The 25,173-nt window shown below is 50.6% G+C and overlaps 2 protein-coding genes across 3 annotated transcripts in view; both read left to right on the top strand.

Annotated features, from left to right (window-relative positions):
- The window catches only part of INTS1 (integrator complex subunit 1), a 41,357-nt gene extending 30,653 nt beyond the window's left edge, over positions 1 to 10,704 (top strand). For both annotated transcript variants that reach the window (XM_075899571.2, XM_075899572.2), the window contains exons 34-48: positions 219 to 399; positions 477 to 600; positions 1,190 to 1,320; positions 1,493 to 1,580; positions 2,055 to 2,281; positions 3,440 to 3,563; positions 4,809 to 4,942; positions 5,307 to 5,499; positions 5,785 to 5,912; positions 6,685 to 6,797; positions 7,334 to 7,447; positions 8,515 to 8,585; positions 9,223 to 9,314; positions 9,457 to 9,566; positions 10,103 to 10,704. In XM_075899571.2, the coding sequence (XP_075755686.2) occupies positions 219 to 399; positions 477 to 600; positions 1,190 to 1,320; positions 1,493 to 1,580; positions 2,055 to 2,281; positions 3,440 to 3,563; positions 4,809 to 4,942; positions 5,307 to 5,499; positions 5,785 to 5,912; positions 6,685 to 6,797; positions 7,334 to 7,447; positions 8,515 to 8,585; positions 9,223 to 9,314; positions 9,457 to 9,566; positions 10,103 to 10,218 (1,946 nt within the window). In that variant the 3' untranslated portion in view covers positions 10,219 to 10,704. The remainder of the gene's footprint in view (positions 1 to 218; positions 400 to 476; positions 601 to 1,189; positions 1,321 to 1,492; positions 1,581 to 2,054; positions 2,282 to 3,439; positions 3,564 to 4,808; positions 4,943 to 5,306; positions 5,500 to 5,784; positions 5,913 to 6,684; positions 6,798 to 7,333; positions 7,448 to 8,514; positions 8,586 to 9,222; positions 9,315 to 9,456; positions 9,567 to 10,102) is intronic.
- A 149-nt stretch (positions 10,705 to 10,853) lies between these two features.
- Positions 10,854 to 23,843, top strand: LOC102458324 (paired mesoderm homeobox protein 2-like). Its single transcript, XM_089769279.1, has 3 exons — positions 10,854 to 20,069; positions 21,378 to 21,535; positions 22,478 to 23,843. The coding sequence occupies exons 1-3, from the start codon at positions 19,844 to 19,846 to the stop codon at positions 22,814 to 22,816; spliced, it is 723 nt and encodes a 240-aa protein (XP_089625405.1). The 5' UTR covers positions 10,854 to 19,843; the 3' UTR covers positions 22,817 to 23,843.
- The last annotated feature ends 1,330 nt before the right edge of the window (positions 23,844 to 25,173 follow it).

Below are 25,173 nucleotides of genomic sequence, written 5' to 3'. Positions count from 1 at the left end.
TTAATTTCGAAAGAACGCGGCTGCAATCTAGATGCAGGTGAAGTTTTTTTGAAAAAAGGCTACTTTTTTCGAAAAAACCCCTGAGTCTGGACACAGCCAAAGATTCACCGTAAGAGAGTGCAGTACTCAGTGGCTTTGTGAAAGATACAATCATCTGGCTCACTAATCCCTGCTGCTTCCCAAAGCCTCTGAAAGAAGTCTCTTCCTCTCTCTCTTAGTCCTTCAAGGTCTGATCGAAACACGCTCTCCTTACCTGGAGGAGCTTCTGACAGTCCTCTTTTCGGTTACCATTGAGACCACATCCCGGTGTCCTGCCATGAGACCAATTGCTGTGGTGTGCTCTCTGCTGCTGCAGGAGAAAGAGGAGACGCCTGTGAAGAAGGAGCTAGATAGCAGCAGGTGAGTCTTGGGGTGGTTGGTATTGGTGACTCTGGTTTGTGGCACCTTTCCTGATACTTGTGCTGTGCTCTCCTTAGTGCTGAAGCTGCTCGTCTAGGACCGTTCTCAGGCCTTCTTAATGATTGGCTGGAGATGCTGGACCCTGAAGTAATCAGCAGCTGCCCAGACCTCCAGCAAAAGTTGCTGTTTTCCTGGAACAAGGTAAGAATCTCTCAGCCAGGCATGAATCTTAAACAGCAGCCCTTTCCTTGAGCCCCATTCTTTAAGACTTGAATCCCTCAGTCTGTTCCAGTGGACTGGCTGGTGGGGAAGAAGTTTGTTCTCATGCCACTGATAAGAGCACGCTACACAGTGATGCCAATTCCACAGCTGAACAGCCTGTCTGAGGAGGGTCTATAGTGAATGTTCTGAGTGGGATTTTGCATTCCATATCACTGCTATCCTGGAATCTTGGTCGTTCTCCCAGGTTCTCAGCACTGTACAGAGATCAGTTACATAGTGCCCCGCAGACCTGGGGCTAGATTTTCTTCTGTTTTAACGATGGGCAAATATGTTTTGAAAAGGCTGACTTGCCCAGGAACATGCAGGGCCCGAGCAAGGCTGGAACCGAGTCTTGGCTTCTTTTCAGTTGCTCTAACTGTTAGGCTTCACTACTGCTCTAATCCGATATCTTTATTTTTCGTGTTCAATGCACAATCTTCATCCTGTGCTCTGGGTTTTTCCATGAGCCTTCTTGTGCTACTCCTACCCCCTCCACCTCAGTGTTTTCATCTCTCTCTGTTCTCTCCAGACTAAAGGTTATTCTGGGTCTCAGGTGCCCTCTTTTCGCCCGTATCTGTTGGCTCTCCTTACTCACCAGTCCAGTTGGACCACGCTGCACCAGTGCATCAAGATTCTGCTTTGCAAAAACCGGGAGCAAAGGTGAGTCTTTCAGGTACCAATATTATATTTGCAGACATTCCCTTCTTCCAAAGCACTAGCAGTTTCTGGAGTTGTCAGTGTGTGTGTATGTATGTGTATTAATTCAGGGCTGTGTCATCTCTAATCTCAAACTTACTCCTGAACCTACTGTAATTTTTCTGTGTTGTGGCAGGTTTGATCCCACCGCATCCTTAGATTTCTTGTGGGCCTGTATTCACATCCCTCGGATCTGGCAGGGAAGGGACCAGAGAACTCCTCAGGTAGTGGTTTAAATTCTTTCCGGTCCCTCTTAGGGTGGGAGAAGGAAGGAGGTGCTTTTTACACTGCCTTGTTTTCCATGGTGTCTAGGGGACCAAGGTGCATAATAGCAGACTCGCTACCTGCACCCCAGTTGGTCTGTAAGATGCTGTGCTACACTTATGCATGGAGAGCAAGCTCTGTGTCCCGGTTTATGGATGAATTGTCTGTTTCTTTCTAGCCAGATGCCATGGGATGGAAGTAGATTCAGTGTGAGAAATTGGGGTGCAGGAAGGAGGTGCCTTGTTTTGGAGTGTTGAGGGATTATATTTTGCATGGTTTCCCAGCCGTGGGCGTGGTACAGTTTTTAAGCCAGATGCAAATGGAGTTTCTGTCATGTAAAAGATTAAATTCCTCCCTTTGAGAGAACGTGACTAAGGTTATTGGCCATACCTTGCCCCTGGACTCACCTCGAGAGTATCTCTGCTGTGTTACAGAAACGCCGAGAGGAGTTTGTGCTCCAGTTAAAGGCGCCAGAGTTGATCAGTTTGGTGGAGCTGATCTTGGCCGAGTCAGAAACCAGAAGCCAGACTACAGAGGGGGCCTCCTGCACAGTCATCCAATCACGGCTTCCCCTTTTGCTCAGCTGTTGTCATGGAGACCTGGAGAGTATAAAAAAAGTAACAGAGTATCTGACAGGCTGCATTCAGCAGTGGGGCAGCAGGTGAGGATGCAGAACCGAATGGCAACTCGGCTCTCACTCAGCAAAGTTATTTAGGTAGCTGGGGTCCTGACTAAGGTTTGCCATGGCTGTTTTGCTTGGATTGCTGCATTTCAGCATGTATCTAGGGTCTGCCCAGTGTGTTACCTTCATGTTGACTTGGAAACACTGTAACCCTGACGCGATGATGTTTGGGCATCTGTGTTTCTTTTATAATTCAAGATCGAATTGCTCCATTTTACAAATCAAAAATTGTTTTTTAGCTGCCAGCCGTGCAGGTAGAGAGCTGTGATGATCTCTCTACCTGTTAAATTGGCACTAATAATCCCTTCTGCAGCTGGAACTGAGTTGATTGTTTTGATGATTATGCTCAGGGCTTGCCGAACCACGTTGAGCCCCGCTCGCGAGCCGCGCTGTGTGGTGAACTGTGCATGTGCAGATCGTTCTGCGCATACGCAGATCACCCAAACCCAGCTCTTCTGGATTGCAATCTACTCTCCATATTTGTTGAGCCCTGATTATGCTGATGGCAGAACGGAGCTGAGACCTGCTCTCTGTAGCACTGCAAAGCCCACCGAGCCAACAGGAAGAGCGCACATCTAAATTGAACCACTCTAAACCCTGGACTTATCCATGGTAGAGCTGAAAAAGCCTGGTCTGTCGCCCAGCTGATGCAGAATGTGACCCAGCACACCTGCTGTCCATGTGGCTGAGTCAGAATGGGCCATTTTGTATACTCGTTTTTGACTACAGTTATTTTTTAAAAGAGGGATTCACTCTTTGAGGGGAGGATTTGCATTTTTAACACTGACATGGTGTAGAAACTCTGCTTTCAGGGACTTTCAGATGGATTTACCGCTTGCCATATGCCCAGCGGCAGCTTCGCAGTTGCAGTGCTTTCTACTAGAGAATCAGAGGCAGCCACGTCAGAAAGCCTCAAAGAACTGCTCTGAGAAAGGCAGACAGCTCTATGAAGGCTATCTAAGAGTGAAGTGCCATTAAGACAGCAGCACCATGGTGGCTGCAGTTCTTTGCCTCTAGCTGTTCAGTATCTGTAGCTGTGGAGGAGCCAGATGTGGCTATTAAGGCCTCTGATACACGTCAGACGTGCTCTCCCTGGTCTAGAACTGTAATTGTGCATTGATATCTTTCCTCTTTCAGCTCAGTGGGAAAACGCTGCCAGGACCTTCTCCTGCAGATCTACTTGCAGCTGCCAGAGCTCCTGGTGCCCATGCCTGAGATGCTGCTGACCAGGGAAGGGGCCGCAGACAGCAGCACCTGCAAGGTAAGGAATAAAAGGGCCATGAAGGCAACAAAGCGTGCGTCTCCATTCTTTATATCCATGTGACAAGCATGGGAGCTGAGTTGATAGGATGCGAAAAGGGAATGAGCACGCTGCCTTGGACTGTAACCTTCTTCCCCTTGGTTCCATGTGGAACTCCTGCCCTCTGCTTGCCTTAACTCCAGATCACGCTGGACTTTAATATTTTGTCCTTGTCTAAACCAAGGCAACATAAAGACTGCAGCTTTTTTCCTATGTGATAAGGGCTTAATTAACACTCTTATATTCCCCCAGGTTATGGTTAGGGATGTTAGTATATAGTCGTTTAAACAATTAACCAATAAGCCTTGGCTTATCGGATAATTCTAATAACTATACACCCTCCTCCCCTTCCCCCTTGGGAGTGCGCGTAGTCATTAGGCGCTGGCTTTTAAGCTGGATCCCCACAAGCACTGGATCCCATGAAGCCGCCTACCCTCCCCCCGCCCACTCCTGTGCTGCTGCCTCTGATAGAGAAGCAGTAGCATGGAGGGTGAGGGGGGTTAGCAAGAGCAACTCCGCGAAGCTGCCTGCTCCCCCTTGCTGCCTCCCACGGGGCAGAGTGAGTGGGGGGGCAGGCAGGAGTCAGTGCTCAGGGGGAGCCAGCTTAAAAGCTGGTTCCCTACAAGCATCGGCTTCACAGAGCCCCGCAACCCCCAAAGTTGCTGCCTCTATATCAGAGGCAGCAGGTGGGGTCAGCCGGGATGCCGATGCAGTCTCTGTCCATGGGGAGCTCGGGCCTCCCCATGGGCAGAGGCTGCTGCTGCCCCCACTCTGCTCTGCTGCCTCTGATACAGAGGCAGCAGCGTAGGGCAGCAGGGGGCTCCCTGGGCATGGGGCTGGGAGAACTGGCTCCACCCTACTCCCAGGGACAGTCGAATAATTGTGTAACTGCTAAGATTTGGTGCAGTTACATGATTATTAAATTAAACTATAATATCCCTAGTTATGTTAGGCACCTTATTATTATCGGAGAAGGAGAAACAGGCAAACTTCAGTTCCTGCTTTGATGCTGTTAGGGACTTGGGACTGTAGATCCCTTGCTAGATGGAACTTTGATGGCTTATCCCGCAACTTAACTGAAAATCAAATTTGTTGTAACTCTCTCCCTAGTTAAAAGGAAACTTGAAACCCCACCTAGAGGTTGAAGATTTGCTCTTTCAGCTTTAAGCCACTGAACTTTGTTTTCTTAACTGTGATTCTTTCTAGCTTGATGCCCTGGTTCACCGATTCATCACCCTCCTCGCAGAGGCCTGCGACTCCAAGTCAGCTGAGAGCCGCGTGTGGGATGCCAACATGGCATGCAGGAAGCTAGCTGTGGCTCACCCCATCCTTCTGCTTAGGTACTGCCCTTCTCCTCACTGACCTCTGCCTGGAGTCTTTTCTGCTGGACCTCTGTTAGTATTAGCGCCTGTTCCAAAACGACGACAACATTCCCGATGCAATCCTGAGGATAGGTCTGGAGCATGCTCCATTTGCTGGGCATCTCTCCTGGTGAGGCAATGCCCCTGCTAGTAAAAGGTTTCCTTGGTAGTGGGGCCAGAGAAGAGAAATGTGGGAAGGGGGATGTTCTGGTGCTAGACATAGGGCTCAGAACATAAATCTTGTAGAGTACAGGGAGAGGGGGGAGCAGAATACCTCCTGGTTGTTCTGTTACCCAGTTGCTCTGGGAGGGCTTGGAAGTGAATGCTTTACTTCTCATTTCAGACACTTGCCGATGATCGCAGCTCTGCTTCACGGGCGGGTCCATCTCAATTTCCAGGAATTTCGACAGCAGAACCACCTGACTTTCTTCATCCATGTCCTGGGCATCCTGGAATTGCTTCAGCCACAGGTGTTCCAGAGTGAGCACCAGGGGGCGCTGTGGGACTGTCTTCTCTCCTTCATTCGCCTGCTGCTGGTAGGAGAACATTGCCTTTTACAGACAGGTCCAGCTCCACAGGGGCTAAGCCTGGTGATCTGCCACTGTCTTATTGCCCACCCCTGACATACAGCCAACCATTGTGGAAGAGGAGTTGGTATCTGACCATCTCAGGATGCTGTGTCACACTATACATGTGTGCACGTACAAATACATAGCCGGGTGCAGGAACAGGGAAGGGAAGGCCAGCACATGGACTTTTAGGCTTCATCTGGGTGTTAGTGCTTTTGATTAGGTGTGGTGTCCCTCCTTGCCTCCATCCAGAACTACAGGAGGTCTTCACGTCACCTGGCTGCCTTCATCACCAAGTTCGTCCAGTTCATTCACAAGTACATCACGTGCAATGCCCAGGCAGCTGTGTCTTTCCTGCAGAAACATTCTGACCCACTTCAGTAAGTGTTCTGTTCTCACCTCATTCCCGTTGCTCTGATACCTCCCAGCTGTGACTGCCCAGCTCCCTGGAGCTAATTGGCTGCCAGAATATTCTGTAGTTTGTACTGGTGCACAGGCAAAGGGCCATCTGTAAAGATTGCTGTCCCCCTTAAAAATAAATTGCTGGCGTCAGTCTCCTAACCAGACAGGAAACAAGAGAAAAGTTTCTATTTAGCTCTTATTGCAGGGCTTTTCCCCTAGTGATCTCCAAGAGCTTTAAAAAGGTACATGCACAATAGTGTCCCTTTTACAGATGGAGAAAATGAGGGACAGGATGGTTAAATGACTGGTATCAGCTTATACAGACTCCAGGATTAGAAACCAGATTTTCTTACTCTCACACATAAGACACTGCATGTTTCCAGGCAGATGGCAGCAGAGTTCTCCCCAGACTTAGAGGGTATGGGGTCCCATCTGCAAGCACATGGGTCAATATATTTTGCACCTCTTCTCCCTCCCCACCCTCCGAGGGAGGAAGATCGAGTTGCCATAAGCGGCTTCAGCAGTTCTGGCTACTGTCTGTTTTCTATCATGCCTACTGAGACCTCTTTGTCCACTGCTTGATTCCTTCTTCTCTACCCTTAATTCCCCTTTCCCCACAGTTACTGAAATGAATCTTGGCTCCTTTTCCCCACACATTCATGCATGTACCCTGAGTTGTTCCTTTCCATACCATGACGTTGAGCTGATGGTTGGTGTTTTATGCCAGAGATGTCTTTTCTTTCACCATAGTGACCTGTCATCAGATAACAGTGACCTAGTGATGCTGAAATCTCTCCTGGCTGGGCTGAGCTTGCCCAGTAAGAGTGGTGTCTTGGACAGAGGCTCTGAAGAAGAAAAGGATGGTGAGTGAATAACTCTTTAATCTCTACCCCCTGTGCTATGGTTTGAAGCTCTCTTGCTTCTATGTGGACTTCGCCCTGAGCTCTGCACTCCCAGCCCTAATTGGACAGTGAAGGGGAGAAGGAAAGGAACTGAGAGTGAAGGTTGTGTCCTCATAGACATTCTTGTGAGGAACTGGTCAGCAGTAGTGAAACCAGGGCCTTGGAAGAGGTAAATGCTGACTTCTCATTTGTCATAATTCTCTGAGCTTCTCAATGCAGTGGAATAGTAGCCCCAAAGGTATATATTGCTAGGGAGTCTGCTCTCTGCTTGTCTTCAGGCCAGACCCTCAGGAAGATCTCCCAAGGATACAGCTGCTTCTTCCCTGCTCATAGACTTCATCCTGTTAGGGTTATACCTTGGGAAATTCTGGGGTATTACAGTCTAAGGATATTTCCCTCTCCCGTACCACTCTGAGCAGATGCCCTGGTAATCCATTGGCTGGGAATGCCAGATGCCCAGAGGATGCCTGGGAGTTAACTGTTTCTCTCTGTCTCAGATGAAGCAGCCGCAGGCTCTCTGCCCTTGGTCAGTGTGTCCCTCTTCACTCCCCTCACTCCAGCGGAAATGGCACCATACATGAAAAGACTCTCCAGGGGCCAGACTGTGGAGGGTAAGTGGGGACAGCTTTCCCAGAACACCTTGTAGACTTGACTGACAGGAATCCTTCTACCCACCTCTCTTGACTGGAGCATGGTAGCTACTCCCAGCTGCACTTCCCAAGAATGTTAGACCAGAACTAGAGGGAGCATATAGATAAAAATCAGCTAACTTGGTATTTGGCTTGCAGCCAGGAGCCCAGTGCAGGGAAGCTGCCAGACACGTTACTGTAGAATTGAAACCATAGCCTGTGGTCTTCCCCTGTAAGAGGAGAGCTAGTCTCCTAAAGCCGCAATGATGAGATGCAATCATGTCGCATCTCATGACCTAAACAAAGTTGAACCTGTTCTGTGTTTGGATGGGAGCCCCCCCAATACAATTTAGGAGCTCTTGGAAGTGAGGTGGTTGATTCATTGGGTGGTACTTGGCCATGGGTTAGTTCTGAACCAGGGTGCCAGCACTGCATTTGTGGTGCTGGGTTGATGGAAGTGGTGTATTTGGGATGAGATGTAAAATTTTAAGTTCCAGCTCCCCAACTGTTTATAGTTATCAAAATTCCCCTTGTGCTCTCCACAAAAGTTCAAGCTGTTAGAATAGTCTCCTAGGGAGCTGCACTTGGATTCCCTAAGGTTCTTTTAATAGCATCTGTATCCAGTACACTTCATTGTCCTGATCTGAGACATTATCGTGTGGGGTTAGCCCACTGCTGCCCAACTCAGAAATAGGAGAATTGATCCCTGCATGGGCATGGTCTGCAGATTTGCTTGTCAAGATGTTGCTGTACAAGGCCTTATGTAAAGATCATTTACTGTTACAATAGAAATTGATCCCATACTGAAACTTGCCACAGACAGCAATGCTAGCAGCTAATGTGGCGGGTGCAGTTCTGGAGGTGTTGATCTACAGCACCCTTTTGAGGTCCTCTTTGAAGCAGGATTGCTCTCCTTTAGTTCTGCATGCTAGGTTGATAGCTCAGCAGAGGACTCCTGTGTTTGAGATGTTCCCTTTGGGGCTTTTCTGATGCCACTGCATTGGATCAGTGAAGATGAGTTACCCTTTTCCATCTCTGGCTTCCCCCAGATATCTTGGAGGTGCTGAGTGATGTGGATGAGATGTCCAGACGACGACCAGAAATTCTCTCCTTTTTTGCGGTGAGTAGATGTAGCCCAGAAGTGACCTAGGTCCCCTTGCACAGTTTATTAAGGTTCTGTCTTCCCTCTGCTTTATCACATCATTATCCCATTGTCTGTGGGTAGGCCAGTTCTGAGAAATTACCTCCTTAGTTAGTTTGGGCCATCAACTGCCACGTGATTGTGTGCACTAAGTCATTTACACACATGCTTGCTCACACGTACACACTTCCTCTTCCCTTCTCTCCATTACGCTGGGTCCCTTCTAGTCATGAGGTCTACCACCTTAGAGGTGAGCATTTCTCAACTCAAAGGAGAAGCTTCCAGCAGGGCTAAGCAACCACCTCGTAATACCGGTCTACGGAAAAAGGCGAATCGTTCTACAAGAAACACTTAACAAGGGGCCAGGGAAATGGATGTCAATCAAAATTGCCCTGCACAGAGCAAGAGAAAACCCACTCTGGATGCTTAAAGCATTCAGAACTGGCTGATGGTTCTTACAGAAATCCCCTTGCCATGACCCTGGCTCAGCATTTACCTGGTGGATAGATGGTTAGCGGGGCGGGAGCAGTGCCGCGCAGGTGGTAATGTAAGTCTGAAAGGCTTGCACCTAATGTTGCCATGGGGTCTCTTGCTGATCAGCCTTGTCTCCTCTCAGACTCATCTGCAAAGGTTGATGAGCTCTTCAGAAGAGTCCTGCCGGAATCTGGCCTTCAGCCTAGCTCTGCGCTCAATTCAGAACAACCCCAGGTGAGAAATGGCGATATCCATGAATGCCATGCTCCTGAGTCACTTCCTTCTCTCCTTTGTTCTGCATAGGGCTTGGACTCTTTCTTGTTCCCTGGATGCTAAGGGTGGGGATTGTAATGACAGGGCTGTGTTTTGTTCCCAGCATTGCTGCTGACTTCCTCCCCACCTTCATGTACTGCCTTGGCAGCAGAGACTTCGAGGTGGTGCAGACAGCACTGAGAAACCTGCCTGAATACACCCTTCTCTGCCAAGGTAAGTCTAGGTTTCTGCGTTTACTGTTGCACACTCAAGTGCGAGAGGCTGGAAGCTGATTTCCCAGGGGTCTCTGCTTCAACTGCTTTCAGTCTCGGATTTATTTTTGTCTGTGCTGGAGACTTGGAATTTCCATGGAAGTTCTCGCTAGACATTATTGCTTGGTCTGGTGCTATTTGCTGGCCTGCCCAGTGGTACCTTCACTCTGAACACCACAGAAGGGATTCATTGCAGCGAGTCCCTGTCTGACCAGCATTGGCTTCTCTGTCAAATAGTTCTGGTCGTATCACTGTTTTCCCCTTTGAGTTAAGGCGCTTTGTATCCATCATATACTTGTCTGGAGTGTTAATTGTGTGCTTGGGGGTGAGTGTGTAGTTCCTCCTTTTCCCCATCTGCAGAATTTAAAACTTAGTTCGACTGCACTGTTGTTTCTCTTGCTGGGACTAGTCCTAGCATTTCCTCTGTGCCGTCTGATGGTTACTGGTAAATCAGGGCTGGTCAGATCAATTCTTATGCTTCTCTTTTCCGCTTCACAGAACATGCAGCAGTATTATTGCACAGGGCCTTTCTGGTTGGCATGTATGGACAGATAGACACCAGCTCCCAGATTTCAGAGGCCTTGAAAGTTCTTCATATGGAAACCATGATGTGAACATCCATGTCCTGGGAACTGATTTGTCCAGTGGACGTGAATGGCTGGGAGGAGGCACTTGCGTTCCCGCCCGCATGCTGAAGGGGATAAGAGAGACCCACCGTGGAAGGGCAGCCTAAGCAGGAGGAGAGCTCTTGCCTGCGGTCTGATGGAATACAGGGATAGATCCTACTTAAGACATCACTTTGGTGAAGGCAAAAGGGCGTCTGTGCACTGCGTATTATAGGGGACCACATCCTTCCTGGGATCTGAGATGGCATTTACCACTTCCTGTTGGACAGTGCCTACAACTTCAATCACCAGCTCACATCCGGGATGCCATACTGTTTGGGGTGGAGGAAGGGAGAATTGCTGTGGTGCTCTCTAAACTGGTGACCTCTGGATTGTCCTTAACGTGTTGGAGGGAATCCAGAAATCTGTACAGAGCAAGAGACTCAGTGTTATAGTTTGTGATTCCTTTGTAAATTAAAATTCTTCTAGTTTCTATTATGCTCCCTTTCTCTGCTCCCTGCTGCTATTACAGCATCTCCGCTGTAGGTTCTGTTCTTTTCCTTCTTCCCTCTGGACAGCTGTTTCTGCAAGACAGAACTTCCACAGAAAACCTATTTGCAGCCCTCTACAACCAAAGCGGACTCTTCCCCTTGGCCGGAAGGGTTTGTTTGTTCATTTTTCCTTCTGCTGTGCAAGCAGAAAACCATCCCCCGGAGGAGATGGAATTGGGCCCAGCATCTGCTGGATCAGATTTCCATGTTTGGGCCATGGCAGCCAGAGCTCCCACGGTAGGAATGGCTGTTAATTGTTATTGTTGTATGTCAACAAAGAATGCCTTGCTGCACCCACGCAAACATCTCCATGGCAGCAGGGTCTACACAGAACGCATCTTTGATGATCCACTGGTCATTTACCCCTGGATTCTGCTGATACGGCTTTTCTGGAGCCCCAATTCAGCTCCCCGTGCAGCAGGGGGCCAGCGCTGGCACTACAGCCCCCCGCAAGACTGGAACGCCAGCATCGGCTTCCTGTGTGGGGGGAGAAAACCGTGAGCCTCCCCTCCGGATCTGGTGTACGGGGAATAAAATGGCTCTGTGCACTGTCCTTTTCCTTCTTCCAGCGTGTGGGGAACCAGAGATGGCTCCATGTGCGTTGCCTTTTTTCTCCCCTAGGACACCCTGCAGGCTTCCCCCGCAAATCTTGCCCAGCAAATGGGAGCAGGGGGAGGCCGTGTTACATGCAGCATGAAAGTAAATAAGTGCCCCCCCTCCAACCCTCATGCACCTCACTCACTCACCCTCCCCCAGCCAGAGAGCCTGCTCCTGACCCACCACCCTGCCCTCAGACTGCTCCTGCCCCTTCCCCCCCAACCAGACTTCACCCCCTCACCCCCTCCTATACCCCACCTCCTGCACTCCCATCCGTATCCCATTCACTGGCAGCCCTGTCCCACACACTTACCTCCTCATTTTTGGCCCCCCTCAGAACTTAGGGGGGCCCACAAAATCCACTGACCCTGGAACCCCAGAAGAATAAATATGACCTAAAGCCTTGAACCTTAGTCTTCCCTACAGCCCACCATAGGGCTGGAGCACCAGGGGAGTGAGGTGTTTCAGTGGGGGACTACATCAGTGAGGGTTGGGGGCTTTTGGAAGAATTTTTTTACTTCTCACTTGTGTGGTCCCCTGATTTTTCTGTGAGTCAGTGGCCTCCAACCCAAAAAAGGTTCCCTGCTCCTGCCATAAAGACAATGTTGAAACCTTTTGTGTTGGACATAATATTTTACTTTATTTAAAAATGAAGCCTGGCCAACAAGCCCCCAATTGGTGCCCAGCCCCCATCTGGCTGCAGCATCATAACACTCCTGCACCCCCCAGCCCTACCAACCGTGAGCTCACCATATACCTGAACCCACTGCCCTGAGCCCATCATATCCCCACATCCCCAGTCCCTACCATAAGATTGACAGAAGACAGTCTGAATGTGTACATGAAGCTGGATTTGACCAGTTACGATGTAAACTTCAAAGAACTGTGCAAAAAGATGCAGCAGCAGAAGTCCTATTAAATAAAGTCTGTGAGTACAACGTTTCATTTATGCTATTATTAATCACCATGTCAATTACCAATAATATTAAGTTGTATGTTTTTAATCCTGCAAATGGGCATTCTTATACGGCTCTTTGTTGACCACTTGTTCTGAATTTTGATGTAGTTTGGCTCTTTGGTTTTAAAAGATTGCTGACCCCTGGGCTGGTAGGTTCCCTGCTTCTTTTGCAATTAAACACATCCCCTTAGTCTCTGCTTCATATGCTGGCTGTCCTATTTCTTTCCCCTTAGTCTCTTGCTTTACCCCAGGAATGGTGTCAGTGCAGTTTGGTTTAATGCAGAGTAATGAGTAAATGAGCAATAACTAAGGTAGGGCTCCCTTCACCTCTTGATCTGCAGGTGGCAGAGATGGGCATTGTGATCTCATTGCTTTGGGTTAGTGAAATGCACTGGCAGGAGAAGTATGTTCCTCAAGGACATGGATGCACATCACAATTGGCTTGTTGGTTGGTGTTCTCAGAAGAAAGACCAAGACCTGAATGGATGTGGAGCCTAAGGGTATGTCCACACTGCTGAAAAAAGTGTCGTCTTAACCCCAAGTTAGCTAACCAGAGTTAAGGACTTGTGTAGTGTAGACATCTCCTAAACTATTTTCCCTCTGTCCAGCCTGAGACAGCAGTGAGGAAACTTGACTGCCACTGCCTTTTTGCTCCCTGTTCTGGGGATAAGAAGACTTTGTTCTCCAGTGTTGTTAGTCTTGCACCTTTTCATGTGCCCTGGGAAAAAATGGGAGGCCCTTTTGGTGTTTTCCCCCAACTCTCTTCACTGGTTCCAGTTCACAGGGGAGGGGAACCCATTAGGAAAAGGAGAAAGCGGGGGTGGGGTATCAAAAACCTCAAACAACTCTAACCACGGCCCATCATTCTCTGCCTGGCCTTTTAAATAAAGAGATTAGAGCCAACAGTTAATGATGCAACGTGCTCCTGTCTTCCAGAGCATCTGCTTTACAGCCAATGAAGGGGCTGTAACAATTAGCTAGAAATGAATTAAGTGAAGAAATTGTTGAAGAAAATCAAGACAATAACATTGTTTTTGGGTTTCGGTGACAGCGGGATTAATGCCCTGAGTTCGCATCTGATAGGTGAAATCTGCTGGCTATTCTGAAATTAGTCCTTTTACTAAACCTCTCCACAGGTTCGTCACACTAAGCCGGTGTCACCCCAAGAGGTGTAGGTCAGGAATAGCTAGAAGGCTACAGGGCAGGATTTGAGGAACTGTTCCAGATGGAATGGGAATGTCTGGAGGCAGAGGCAATAAAAGGGAGAGGAGGTTAGTATGAAGTAGACTGGCCAAGCTCTTCTGGGACAGCTTGTATCCCACTCCTAACACCCCCCACCACCCTACAGAAAAGGCTTCATTGGAAATCCCAGATCCAGAGTTGGATTTCAAAGTCTTTGTTCAAATGAATTAAACATTGAAACCAAACACCATGTCGGTTGCTAATTTGCCTCTGTTCAAGAAACACGGGGTCTCCCAGGTGTGTTTGGCAAACAGCCATGTTGCCGGCATCCCAGTCTGGAATAGCAGAGGGTGTTTGTGGGGACTTGGTGCCATAGACAAGCAAGACTGCTGATAGTGCACAGTGAGGAGCAACTGCACCGCATGTCGCTGGCTTTGAAACGCTCCCTTTTGATACCAGCAAGTTAGTTCACAGGAGGAGGGAATGTGAGAGAAAACGTGGGTGGCAAAGATGTGACTGGTGCAGTCACTTGATTTGGCAGGACGGCTGCAGCCCCCTCGCCTAGTTGGAGTTTGCGTTTATCTCACTGAATAAGAGGCACTGCTTATGACTTGCTGCCTTCTGTGCATTCCATTGAATCAATCCTCCCATGCTGGATCCTATGGGGATGGAGACACAAATACTGGAGCCTGCTAGAATTACAGAGTTAGATGTTCCAGCTGCGATCCATCGTCGCGGCTGGGAATGCAGCGCGGCGGCTGCGGCAGGAGACTAATAGGATCACTAATGCATGCCAGTATTAATTTTCAGGTTGAGTTCCCGGTGCTTTTAATTTGGGGGCTTTTGTGCGAGCGGTTTGAAGGCGAGGCACCTTGAAGTGCCGAGACAGCTCGAGGCGGAGAGCATGTTGCCGCTGGAGTGGAATGCCGGGATGATGGGCCTGGAGCCCAGCCCCTCTTATCGGGGACGGGAGAAGTGACAGTTCTAAAACGGTTAGCGGCGGCGTTACTGATGCATTGACACTGGCCCGCCTTTTAATCAGTGCTTGTTTATAACTGGGTTTCATCTCCGTTGGGCTGAGCTGGTTCGCTCCTCCCCTCCTCCAAGAGGAAGCAGCCCAGCTGAGCTAAACTGACAGCACTATCCACTGCAGGCCTTGTAAACCCCTCCCCTGCTTTGGAGGAGCGTGATCTAAAACTCCCTTGGTAGAGAAGTGAGGGGAGAGGGTTATAAATGGCTCGACTTGTTGGGAATGGGGAAGAGGAGCCCAGTGGAGTCACCATCATTGTTCATCTGCCTTGGACGGCTGGTCTCTTTCGAGCAGCAATGCTAGAGAGGCACAGGTGGCAACCCAGCATCCTTGAGCCTTTGTGCTGAGACACTGCCATGGAGGATTGGGGTTCCCTTTTGAGCCCATTGGTGCTTTGTGGTGCAGACGTTTGCCCCTAGGGCTGAGTTCCTGTCTCCTGAGCACGGCCAGGTAGGAGAGCTGTGTCTGAGCTCCAGAAGGGAACTCCTCTCCCACATGAGGCAGCCACTGGCCACACACGGCTAGGGAGAGACGCTCCGTGACTTACAGACCACTAGCATTTTTCCTGGTATATCCCAGCTCTGCACACACTGACACTTCTCTAGACACTCAGTAGGTAGATCCTTTTCTGAGCCCGTTCCATGGGAGGCAATCAACCTTGGATTGCTCGCCCTGGGAAAGCAGGAGTGCTTGCTATATGGCCATGTCTGTTGTGTCCCGCTTGTGGCTGCATGCGATAGTGTCAGTGACGTGTAAACTGCTGGTGAGCAGGTGACTAGGAAGCTTTTTACTGGCCCAGATGCTTAATGGGTGATTCTGAGCAAACCAGTTGCCCCCTCACAGGGGAAAGGTTGCTGGTGGGGCGGAGTGTGTACCCCACTCACCTCCCAGCTTCGCCTCATGCTGCCTTGGCTCTTCTCCATCAGCTGCTCTGGGCAAGCGCTGCTGGAGGTGAGCTCCTCTTGCTGGCTGTGTTTCCTGCTTTGATGTCTGAGGTGTGAGCGATTGGGGCTTCCTCCTCCCCCGCAAGGGATGTCTCAGCTTTACTCTGCAAATGATCCAGGACTGAATGCGGCCAGCTTGGTGGAGGGGGATCCAGTTACAGTCTGAGAACACTTCCCTCTCTCTTACCCACACAAAATACTTGCACTCTCTAGGGACATCCACCCTCCCCTGTTCCTAAGGCTCAGGAATAACCTTACCTTTGGCAGGTTTGCAGGGTCTTTTACGCAGTAATATCCTACTTCATCTCCTTTTTATTAACAGTCCTCAAAACCAGATACACACACCAGGCATACATACAGTGCTCCCCACGCCCTGTAAGATGGATGAACTTGTCTTGATGGCCTTGGTGTGCAGGCCTGTCACCTTGTTTGCAGTCAGCAGAAACCCCATAAAAGCCTGCAGGCCTTTAACTGGCACAGGTTAGTGGGAAGAGGCCAACGTGGGAAAGCTAGTGAGCACCTTCCCATTGTCCTCTAAGACACACGCTAGTCTGGCCTCTGTGCAAGCTGCTTTCCCTCTTGGGACAGATTGTTATAGAAATCTGCCCCATTGTTCCGCCCCTGCACCTTTGTTAGGGGCAGGGACACTCTGCAGCTGTACCTGGGCAGACCCGGATGCTCTTGGCCACTTACCTAGATCAGGTGGATCAAGTTGAGCTACATGGAAAACTGACATTGGCAAAGCTATGATGTAAAAAATCCACCCTCCTGAAAGCTGCAGCTATACTGACCTTACCCCCGGTGTAGGCAGTGCCAGGTTGACCAACGAATTCTTCCCCTGATCTAGCTACAGTGATGGGAGAACCCCTCTTGTGGCTGTAGCAGGAGTGTGCAAAGGAGCCTGCATGGGCTGAATCAACCTGCTTGGCGGGTTGGTCTGGCCTGCAGCCACCCTGCTGCTCCCAGGCTAATCTAGACCTGTGGATGGGGGAGCACGCAAAGTCTCCTCCTCCAGCCAGGGTGCGCCGCACCAGATGGAACTGGGCGCCCCTGGTGGGGTCAGGCAGGGGGGCCAGAGACTGTCTGCTCCCTTTCCCCGGTCCTTCCCAGTGGCTGGGAGGTGAGGGGAGGCAAGGTGCCTCCCAAACTAAGGGGAAAGCCTCCCTTCAGCCCCCTCCTGATGCTGCTGCGTTCTTTCTTCCTTTTTTCCTTCTTTCCTGTTCATAACAGCTGGTGGTTCTCCGTAGGCACCGGGCACCCCGGGCAGGGCGGGGGACAAAGACTTCACGTGCTCTCCCACTCCCAGGACAATCAGGGTCTATGGGTAGGGAAGCACTCGAACACTCCTGGCCCCACCCCTTCCACCCAAGGCCCCGCCCTTTCCGGGGTGGCCTGTGCCCACTTCAGAAATTCACAAAGTGGCCCCCCCTCTCAAAAATGATTGCCCACCCCTGCTGTAGAGTCTGCGCTGAAGGGCTGACATGCCGCTGTAGTGCAGACATAGCCTTAGGGAGGAGGCTGTGAGAGAAACAGATGGGAACAGCAGCAGGTTTGCTGATAGTCTGAGGCAGGCCTGGCCAGGTTGGGTCTGTCCGTCTCCTCTCTCTTTTAATGTGTCTCAGCTGTGGTACAAAGGGCTGCAGGCAGGGCAGTACGGAAAGCCCGGTGCAAATTTTCCGCAATTATCTGCCCCTCAACTCTGCCAAGCCCCTTTCCTCTGGCCCTGTTCCATTCCTAGCACATCGGGTTCTGCACTAGCTCTGCTCACTCCCCTCAGTCCAGCCCCGCGGCAGCCTGCACACCCCAGTCACTTCATCGCTACCTCTTTCATGTGTGTAGTGGGTAGGTTGCAGATGCAGGCTGGGGGCTGAGGTTGGAGGTCTGCCCCTTGTGGTGCGGTGGGGCCCCAGAGTGGAAAAGCTCATGGAGAAAGCCTGCCTTCCCTCCCTGGTCTGTGGCATGTGGAGGGCAAAGGGGGTGTCTGAGCAGCAGTTTGAGCTGCATCTCCTCACACATTCTCACAGGGCCATTGAAGCCTGGTGCCTGATCCTGAGGAACTGGGAGAGTCCAGAGCCCTTGCTCCTGGTGGTGGCAGGCTTTGCACTGTACTTTCTGTAGTAGCCACACGAATAACGAACCAGCTCCATGCCATGGCACGGGGTGAGTGGCAGAGATTTCAGGGGGAGGCTGGTGGGGACTCGATCGCCTCCTGCAGAGGGAGCAGGCTGGAAGACTGCTTCCTCCTTGGTTTGAGACACTCCCTGCCTCACAGGGACTCACTCACCCCCGTCAATAGGAACTCACTGCCCTCTCAGTGACCTCTGGACTTAACTTCTGGTTCTTCTAGCCAACCATGCTCTGTCCTCTGTTCATATTCCTGAGTTTCTTCTAGCCCTGCTCCAACAAGTTCCAAAGGCTTCTACGCTTCTTATCTAGTCACTCTCAGTTCCTTCTTGTTGGACACAGTCATTAACTGCTCGTTATTCCTCCTGCAAAGTCACAAGAGCAAAATTAATATCATGCCGTTGGAGAAACTGAGCAAAATCCAACTGGAAATAAACAGTAAGAGAAATGCCCAGAAATTGTAGGTGTGGAGTAATCCTGGAAGGCAAAAAGAAGATCTTGGCGTTGTGGGATTTCATTCCCTTGCTCCATGTTCCCATCAGAGAAACTTATAATAACCTGTGCAAATGGAGCAGTGGAGACAGGAGAGGTGCAGGACAATCTATTCTTGACTGGAAAGCCTGGGGCTCTCTCAATACTGAATATGATGCCATGTAAAGTGGAGGTAGCTTCAGATGTCTCATTTGGCTCAACTGGAATCTCTTGTTTAGAGAGAGCTGTGTGAACTGCTCCTGCAGGTGAGACAGCTTTTCCGGGTCACTGCAAGGGAGCCATTAGTAGGAATATTTGCTTGGAAATTCAATCCCGGCTCAAGCTTCCCACTAATTGATTGAGGAGTTTCTTTGAAGTGAAGAAGTCAACTTAGTGTCTGAAGGGGGGCGGGCCTTGGAGAAGAGGCTTCAGGTAAAAAAAGTTTATTTCACACCTGCTGGAGTCAAGTGGGTGATCAGAGATTCTCCTGCAGTTTGCCTTCTACATACACACACCTAGGTAAGTCCAGACCAGCGCTAGGTTTCACTGGACACATCTTGGTCAGCAGAGACTCTCCTGACCACCACAGTAATTTAATCAGAACCTCACATTAATTTTTGGTTAAGAAAAAGGGGCTGGGTGAGAACCCGTCTCCACTTTGTTCCCGGCCGTACCTGGATGAATATAAACAGTGCCTCTAATCCTCCAGTCCACCTGAGCTCACCTGTTCAAGATTCAGTCTGCTCTGCAGATCTCCGAATTACTCCGTGCAGGTAAGATGGGGAGAACATTTGGGGAAGGAATGCTCTGAGAGTGGGTTCCCAGACCCCACTGTCCTCCTGCCTGTTGAAATGCATCTTCCTCTTTGCATTCCACCATGACCTAAGACCCGCCTGGAACATTGTCTGGCTCAAACTGTGTCAAGATTGCCATGTTCCTAGGGGCTGTGTTTGCTTTGGGATTCACAGCCGCTCAGAACGGGGGTGTTCTGTGCAGTCCTAATGGGAGAAGGAATCCTGGTTAGTTCTGGACTGGAACTTGATTCTCCTCAGCATGGAGAGTATCCATAATGCTGAGGAGTGAAGGGGTGACATTAGCTTGGGGAGGGACATTTTCTCTCCTCTTCTTGTGCAGATGGACTCACTTGTCTCTTTCTCTTTCCCCCTTCCATCTTCTCAGCTGGTAACTTATCCTCCCTGAATTTCATGTCTTTGGGGTTTGTTGGCAAGTGGAATGTGGGCTCCTTCGAGGTCATTGTGTTACTACTGCGCGAATATCGTAGATTGCCTAGCACGCTGGAGGTGCTATATAAGTAACCAACAAAAACTGGCATTGTTTTCTTTAGGGATGGGCTAGGCGGTTTGGAGAGAGAACCTCCCTGCTAAAAACCTAAAATTGACCCCAGAGGTGCTCTGAGGCTGAAAAGATCTCTGTTCAGCTTCAGTAGTCCATATGTGCTGACTTTGGGCTGGGCCCTGAAATGCTGTAGTATCACAGATCTGTTCTGCTGTCACATCTGAGCCAAGAAACCGGCAGGATATAGCCCAGGAGGGTCTCTAGGGTCTACCACGGGGTTTCTTGCAGAAGCAGTATCCCTGGTTAATCTGAACTGCAGCATAACTGGAGTTAAGTCTCCCCAATGGTCAAGGCTCTTTCTCATTTTCCTTCTCCTCTGGTGGATGTGGTGGGATCCTCATGGACCAGAAGGGCAGGAATCTTCCAGCTGTCTCCTTTCCACCCAGGTGCAGCAACTCTGCTTGTGTGACCCTAGAGGAGGATGTTCAGCTCAGAATACACGGCATCTTCACTCCCAGCTGCCTCTCACTTCTACAGCCCTGCTCTCTCAGCCCACCTCAGATCCACTCCTGTTTGCAGCCTCTTCCTCCCAGCTCCCCTTTTCAGCTACCAGCTCTTCCAGCACTACAGCCCTCCAGAGCCCTGCAAACAAGCACTGCTGCTGGCAAGCCAAGGCGCAGGTTTGGAGGAGCTGGGGGACCTCTCAGGTACACAAGACAGAAGGACTCCAAGGGACAGGGATAAATTCCCCCATTTCCAGCAGGACGCACAGTCTTTGCTTTGAGCCATGGGAAGGTTCCCAGATACTGGAATTTAAAATGACACAATTGTCAGAGGGGGAGTCAGATTTTAAAATGTATTGGTTTGTTGTTATCCCCACTCTTTAGACCTTACCCAGCTGGAACCCAGGGACCATGGCAAGTGAAAGGATAGAAAAAATAGTGCTAATGCCCCCCCCCCCCCATAGGCCCCAGTGTACATTTCTACACTATGTATTGTACAAAGCAGGCTGGAATGGGATAGTGGGAAGAATAAAGATGTGACTGACCCCAGGAACACACTGTGCTCACTGGTGGCTTTGCCAATTCTGGGTTAGGTGCCCATCTGTCCCTTGGCCAGCCCCAGAGCTGCCATGCCCAGGCTTTTCAAGGGGGGGGGGGGGTATTTTCTTAGTGAGTAGCGAACAGCCAGAAAACAGCCTGTGAACTCATTCCTTAGGCTCAAGCTTCAGGGACACTCCTCTCTGGGGCCTCTGGCTGCTTTCTCCGGACATTTTCCCAGTCTGTCAGCTTTTCCATGTACCCCTGGCCTCTTGTCTGGGGACCTGCCACCAGCCTTAGCTCCACTCCGATGTGGCTTTCTCTCCTGGGGGCAGACTGTCTCAGTCCAGCTGCCACTAGCAGCCCATGATAGTCCCAGGTGTAGCCTTGCGCTCTTCACTTGGCTGGATGGGCGCCTCTCCTTTGGTCCAGGGAAGCTGCTGGGCTAATGTATGCCCAGGCACCAGCTGCCCTATGACACCGTCCGAGCACAAGCAGGCCGTCTTTTTGTACAGCACCTAGTGCAATGGGGTCTCAGTCCGTTGGCGGGGCTTCCAGGGCCCTACCCCTATGCCGACCAGGACCTTAATGTCACCCATCCCATCCGAAAAACATTCGAGATTGTGATGCACTCGGACCCTACAGCAAATGGTCCAGATGAAATCAGCTGACTGAAATAGAGCTGCTCAGGAGTGGGGGCTTTCTTCATTTAAAAGGAGAACGAGGGGTCACCTCATGTGTTTGAGACCGAGGTCTTCCAGTCGGTGATGAGAGGTAGCTGCCCTGCTGTGCATGGGAGGGTCCAGGGCTAGTTCTGTCTCTGTGAGCGGGCAGTGAATGGAGGGCTGCACAGTGGGGGCAGGGCTAGTGCGGTGCCCAGTGGAGGGTACTGTCCGCTCTTTGGGCCTCTGAGCTAGTACGGATCATCAGACTGGCTTGTTGGGGGTCACCGTGACTGGCCTTGTTTTCCTCCAGAGGAAGCTCGTCCGCAGAGGCAGAGACGAGCCCGAGCCAATTACAGCAGCTGGCAGCTGGAGGAGCTGGAATCCGCCTTTGAGACCACACGCTACCCTGACGTCTTCATGAGGGAGGCCCTAGCTCTCCGGCTAGACCTGATAGAGGCCAGGGTTCAGGTACCGGACACTCATGGGGTACCGTGCTCCAGGCTAACCCTTGACAATAGCACCTTGCCCTTGTCCTCAGAGTTTACAAACAAACAAACTGTCCCCAGCCTCTGAGGCTGCCAGGCCGGGGGCTTGGACTCTGCTGCAGGAGGCCCTGTCACCTCCTGTTTGCTCTGCTCTTCTCTGTGCTTATTCCCAGCCCTGTCGATGTTCCAGCCCCATTGCCATTGGTGACCGAGGAGTCTGCCTTGGGCGGGGGAAGGTCAGAGGTGGGAGCCCTTAGATGGCGGGATCAGTTCTGTCTGCCTGTTGGCTCCAGTGGCGGTAACTCAGCAGCCACAGGTCCGGACAGGCAATGTGGGAGAGCTGGAGTGAGGCTCGTCTCCTCTCAGGGTTGGGAAATGGGTAAGGCGGGAGAGGGGGAGGGCACCCAGCAGCATGGTGGGGCAGTTGAGTGTGTGGGATCCACCCCGCCCGGCTCCTGCTCTCTGGCCTGAGTTTCCCCTCTCGTCACTTTGACAGCTGCCCTGAGCAGCTGGAAAGCAAGGGTGATGGATCCCTCCTGGATTTGGGGTGGGGCAATGAGGCTTGAGACTCATTGACTGGATCAGAATAAGAGAGCTGCTCATGTCCCCTGGTTTCTCTGCAGCCCCAGCTCATGAGGGGAGGGAGAGGTGTGCTGGGAGCCCATACGAAAGTGTCCAGTTCCCTCGCGGAGGGTATAAAGCGGGTCAGGGATTCTCCCTCTGGGACTGACTGCGGGCTCAGGAATCTGCTGGGGGCATTACGGAGACAGAGAGACACTTCTGCAATGAAATTTCCCCTAATTAGGTGACATGATCTGAACTTTCTGCTTTTGGTTTAAAACCTTTCCTTGGGTAACCGTCTCCAAGAGTGAAGGCAGGCAACAAGCTGGTTTGCTAATGCCTCTTTTCCATTGGGTTTCCCTAGGTGTGGTTCCAGAACCGCAGGGCAAAGCTGAGGAGACAACTGAAACTGCAGGGACGAGCTCTGGACCAAGGCCTCGTTAGGGGCTCGTTGGCCTTGGGACACAAGAAGCCCCAGGCCCCCCAGGCAACGGAAGGTTCAAGGAAGAGCTCTGGAGTTGGGATACTGGAAAAAGACCCGGGTCACTGGCCAAGCGCTGGTCCCAAAGGACAGCCTCCTCCTCGGCCTCCCCTGTACAAGGAATTTGGGGCCAAGCCAGAAGAAATTTGCTCCTGCAGCACCACCAGCTTGCGGGCCAAGGCAAAAGAGCATGAGACTGAACTTGACCCTCCTGCTGCTTAGGAGCAGCCTGGTTTAAATGAGTCCCAGCAGTGCTCTGGGCCTTAAACTGCTCCTGATGTCTCGCCCCTGTCCCTTACCTCTCCAACCTCTGGGCCCTGGATTGTTGTGACATTTCTTAGGGGGTCATAACCTTGTGAATGGGGCAGGGAGCATGGGAGGCACCATCTAGAGGAGCTTCCCAAGCCTGTTGTCCAGCCTCATCTATCTCTGAGCACCCTTGGTGCTTCCCTATTTGGTAGCTGTTGCCTGAACTCCTTTCTCTTTGGCATCTGCATTATATTTCCCAGCACCTGCACTCAACTGGGGCAACAGCATGTACAGGGACTTTGGATCTAAGACACCCTGGTTAAATCCTTCTATATTTGAACAGGGTCATACCCACCCTCTACCCCATGCTTATTTCTCAGGATCCCTTCACTAGAACACATGCATTAGCGCATGGTTGGCAGGGGGATGTTGTCGCTCTACTCTGGGTCAGAGACGCAGAATGGGGCCCATGAACTGTGTGGGGGTGTGGAGGTATGAGACATGCAGATACCTGGTCTTCACATTCTAGCCTGGCTCTTGAGGCCCTGTGGAGTTCTCACCTGCTAACCAGAGCCAGGTAGGGGGACCAGACATCTCGATTTTTATCAAGCCTGTCTCCTGATTAGGGGCGCTGTCTTCTATGCACAACCATGCCATCCCTCCCCCGGAAAAAGTGTTGCTATTTTTCACACTGGCCCCTCTCGAGCCAGGGTTCATTGTTCAACTCTGCGCTTCCTGGTTATTTCTTCCATGCTGTACTGCCCAAAACCACAAGAGGGCCCCAAGGTTCTGCAGGTGTTTCAGCTTCTTAGAAAGTGTGTGGGCTGGGGGTGGCCACAATTCCTAAAATTCATCAGCCGCTGGTCCTTTGCCTCTAGTCAGACCCTGTGAGGTGCTGACGTGCGGGAGATTCCAGAGGAGTGTCGTGGGGAGGGGGTTGGTATTAAGCAGAAGTGACTGCTTTATAGAGGGCATAGCATCTGTCCTTCCAGTCAGCCCACTGTCTGTGAAGGGGTGTGTGTGTGTGTGGGTGGGGGAGGGTGTATCTGAAACATCTTCTGGGGGGGTGAGGAAGGGAAACAAAAGTCTAACTTCTTTGTAGTCTGGCTCAGTCAATGGCTGTAGCATCAGGCTCATGGGAGCAAAGGGGAGCTCTTTTCCCCATCAATTCTTTCCCATCAGTCTGGTCAAAATGTACCAGCATAGCCACAGTCAAAGGAAACGGACTGTACTGTGAGGGCCAATTCTGCATTGGCTATGGGGACTAGGTGACCATTCCGCCCCCCGGATGACTTTGCATCTCTGATATTTATGATCCTATGATGAATGGAAAGGGATGGGAAAAGTCTGAAAAAGGAAGCAAGCAGCATGCTCTACCAGATCCAAAGAGCTGACCCTATTCCTGGTCTCTACCACCAGTTTTCTGGTGTCAGTTGCTGAGCAGAAGTGTTGGCTTATTAGAGATGCTGCTGCCTTTAAAGTCATATTGCTTATTCTTCCTGTTGGATGATGATCAAAAAAGACTTAGGAAAGGAATTGATCCATATAAATGTTCTAGAGCCACATCGTGTATTGTGGAAACTCCCTCTCTGTCCCCCCCTTGCCCAGAGAGCAAAGACGCTAGGCCAGGAATGTGAGTCAGACATGGGCTAAGAATCATGTGTTTCCGTCTCGAGTTGCCCAATGCACAGAAATGAAGAAATGCATGTCCAAAGGCAGAGTTTGGGGGAGAGAGGAAAGTTTTGAGCTGAGAAATGAGAGCAGAACAACCAATAACACTTTGCAGGATACATGGAATTTCACCCATGACGTCTATGTGGCATTCAGAGCTGAAGAGCCAGATGGCCGAATGGTAATAGAACTGTGCATATGTAAAAATCTATGTGTCTGTCAGTGTCCATGTACTTGTATATTGGCAGGCAGGCACACATATGTAAGCATGCATGCAAGTTTCTCCTTTCAGGGCCTGCAAAGGTGGGGGAATCTGTGTAGTGGGAAAATAATCCACACCAGCTGTTACTGCTATTATGACCTTACCTGTGTGAATTTCTTCCCAGCTCAGTGCTTAGATCGCCAGTAAAAAGGCTACTCTCTGATGGTTGGCAGAGCAGGGACTATCTCTTGGTTGTGTGTTTGTACAGTGCCTAGCACCATAGGATTCTGGTCCATGATTGAGGGATACTATCTTATACAGCTAGTAAATAATAGGAAGCCCTGTCCCTTTCCTTTTAGAAAATAAATGAGAAAACTAATCTTCAGCGTCAGTGCTTTTTTGATAGATCATTTCACCTCCCCTCCATCTTCCTGCCCTCTGATTCTCCTGTGCTGCT

The sequence above is a fragment of the Pelodiscus sinensis genome, chromosome 15 (genome assembly GCF_052426305.1).
Source record: "Pelodiscus sinensis isolate ZL-2025 chromosome 15, ASM5242630v1, whole genome shotgun sequence".
Lineage (NCBI taxonomy): Eukaryota > Metazoa > Chordata > Testudines > Trionychidae > Pelodiscus > Pelodiscus sinensis.
The sequence above is the reverse complement of the archived record's forward strand: the minus strand, read 5'-3'. Positions and strand labels throughout refer to the sequence as shown.

Coding starts and splice junctions, on each gene's coding strand:
- LOC102458324 (XM_089769279.1), top strand. CDS start 19,844: ATGTTCAGCTCAGAATACACGGCATCTTCACTCCCAGCTGCCTCTCAC. Junction 20,070..21,377: donor GGAGCTGGGGGACCTCTCAG/GTACACAAGACA, acceptor GTTTTCCTCCAG/AGGAAGCTCGTCCGCAGAGG. Junction 21,536..22,477: donor TGATAGAGGCCAGGGTTCAG/GTACCGGACACT, acceptor GGGTTTCCCTAG/GTGTGGTTCCAGAACCGCAG.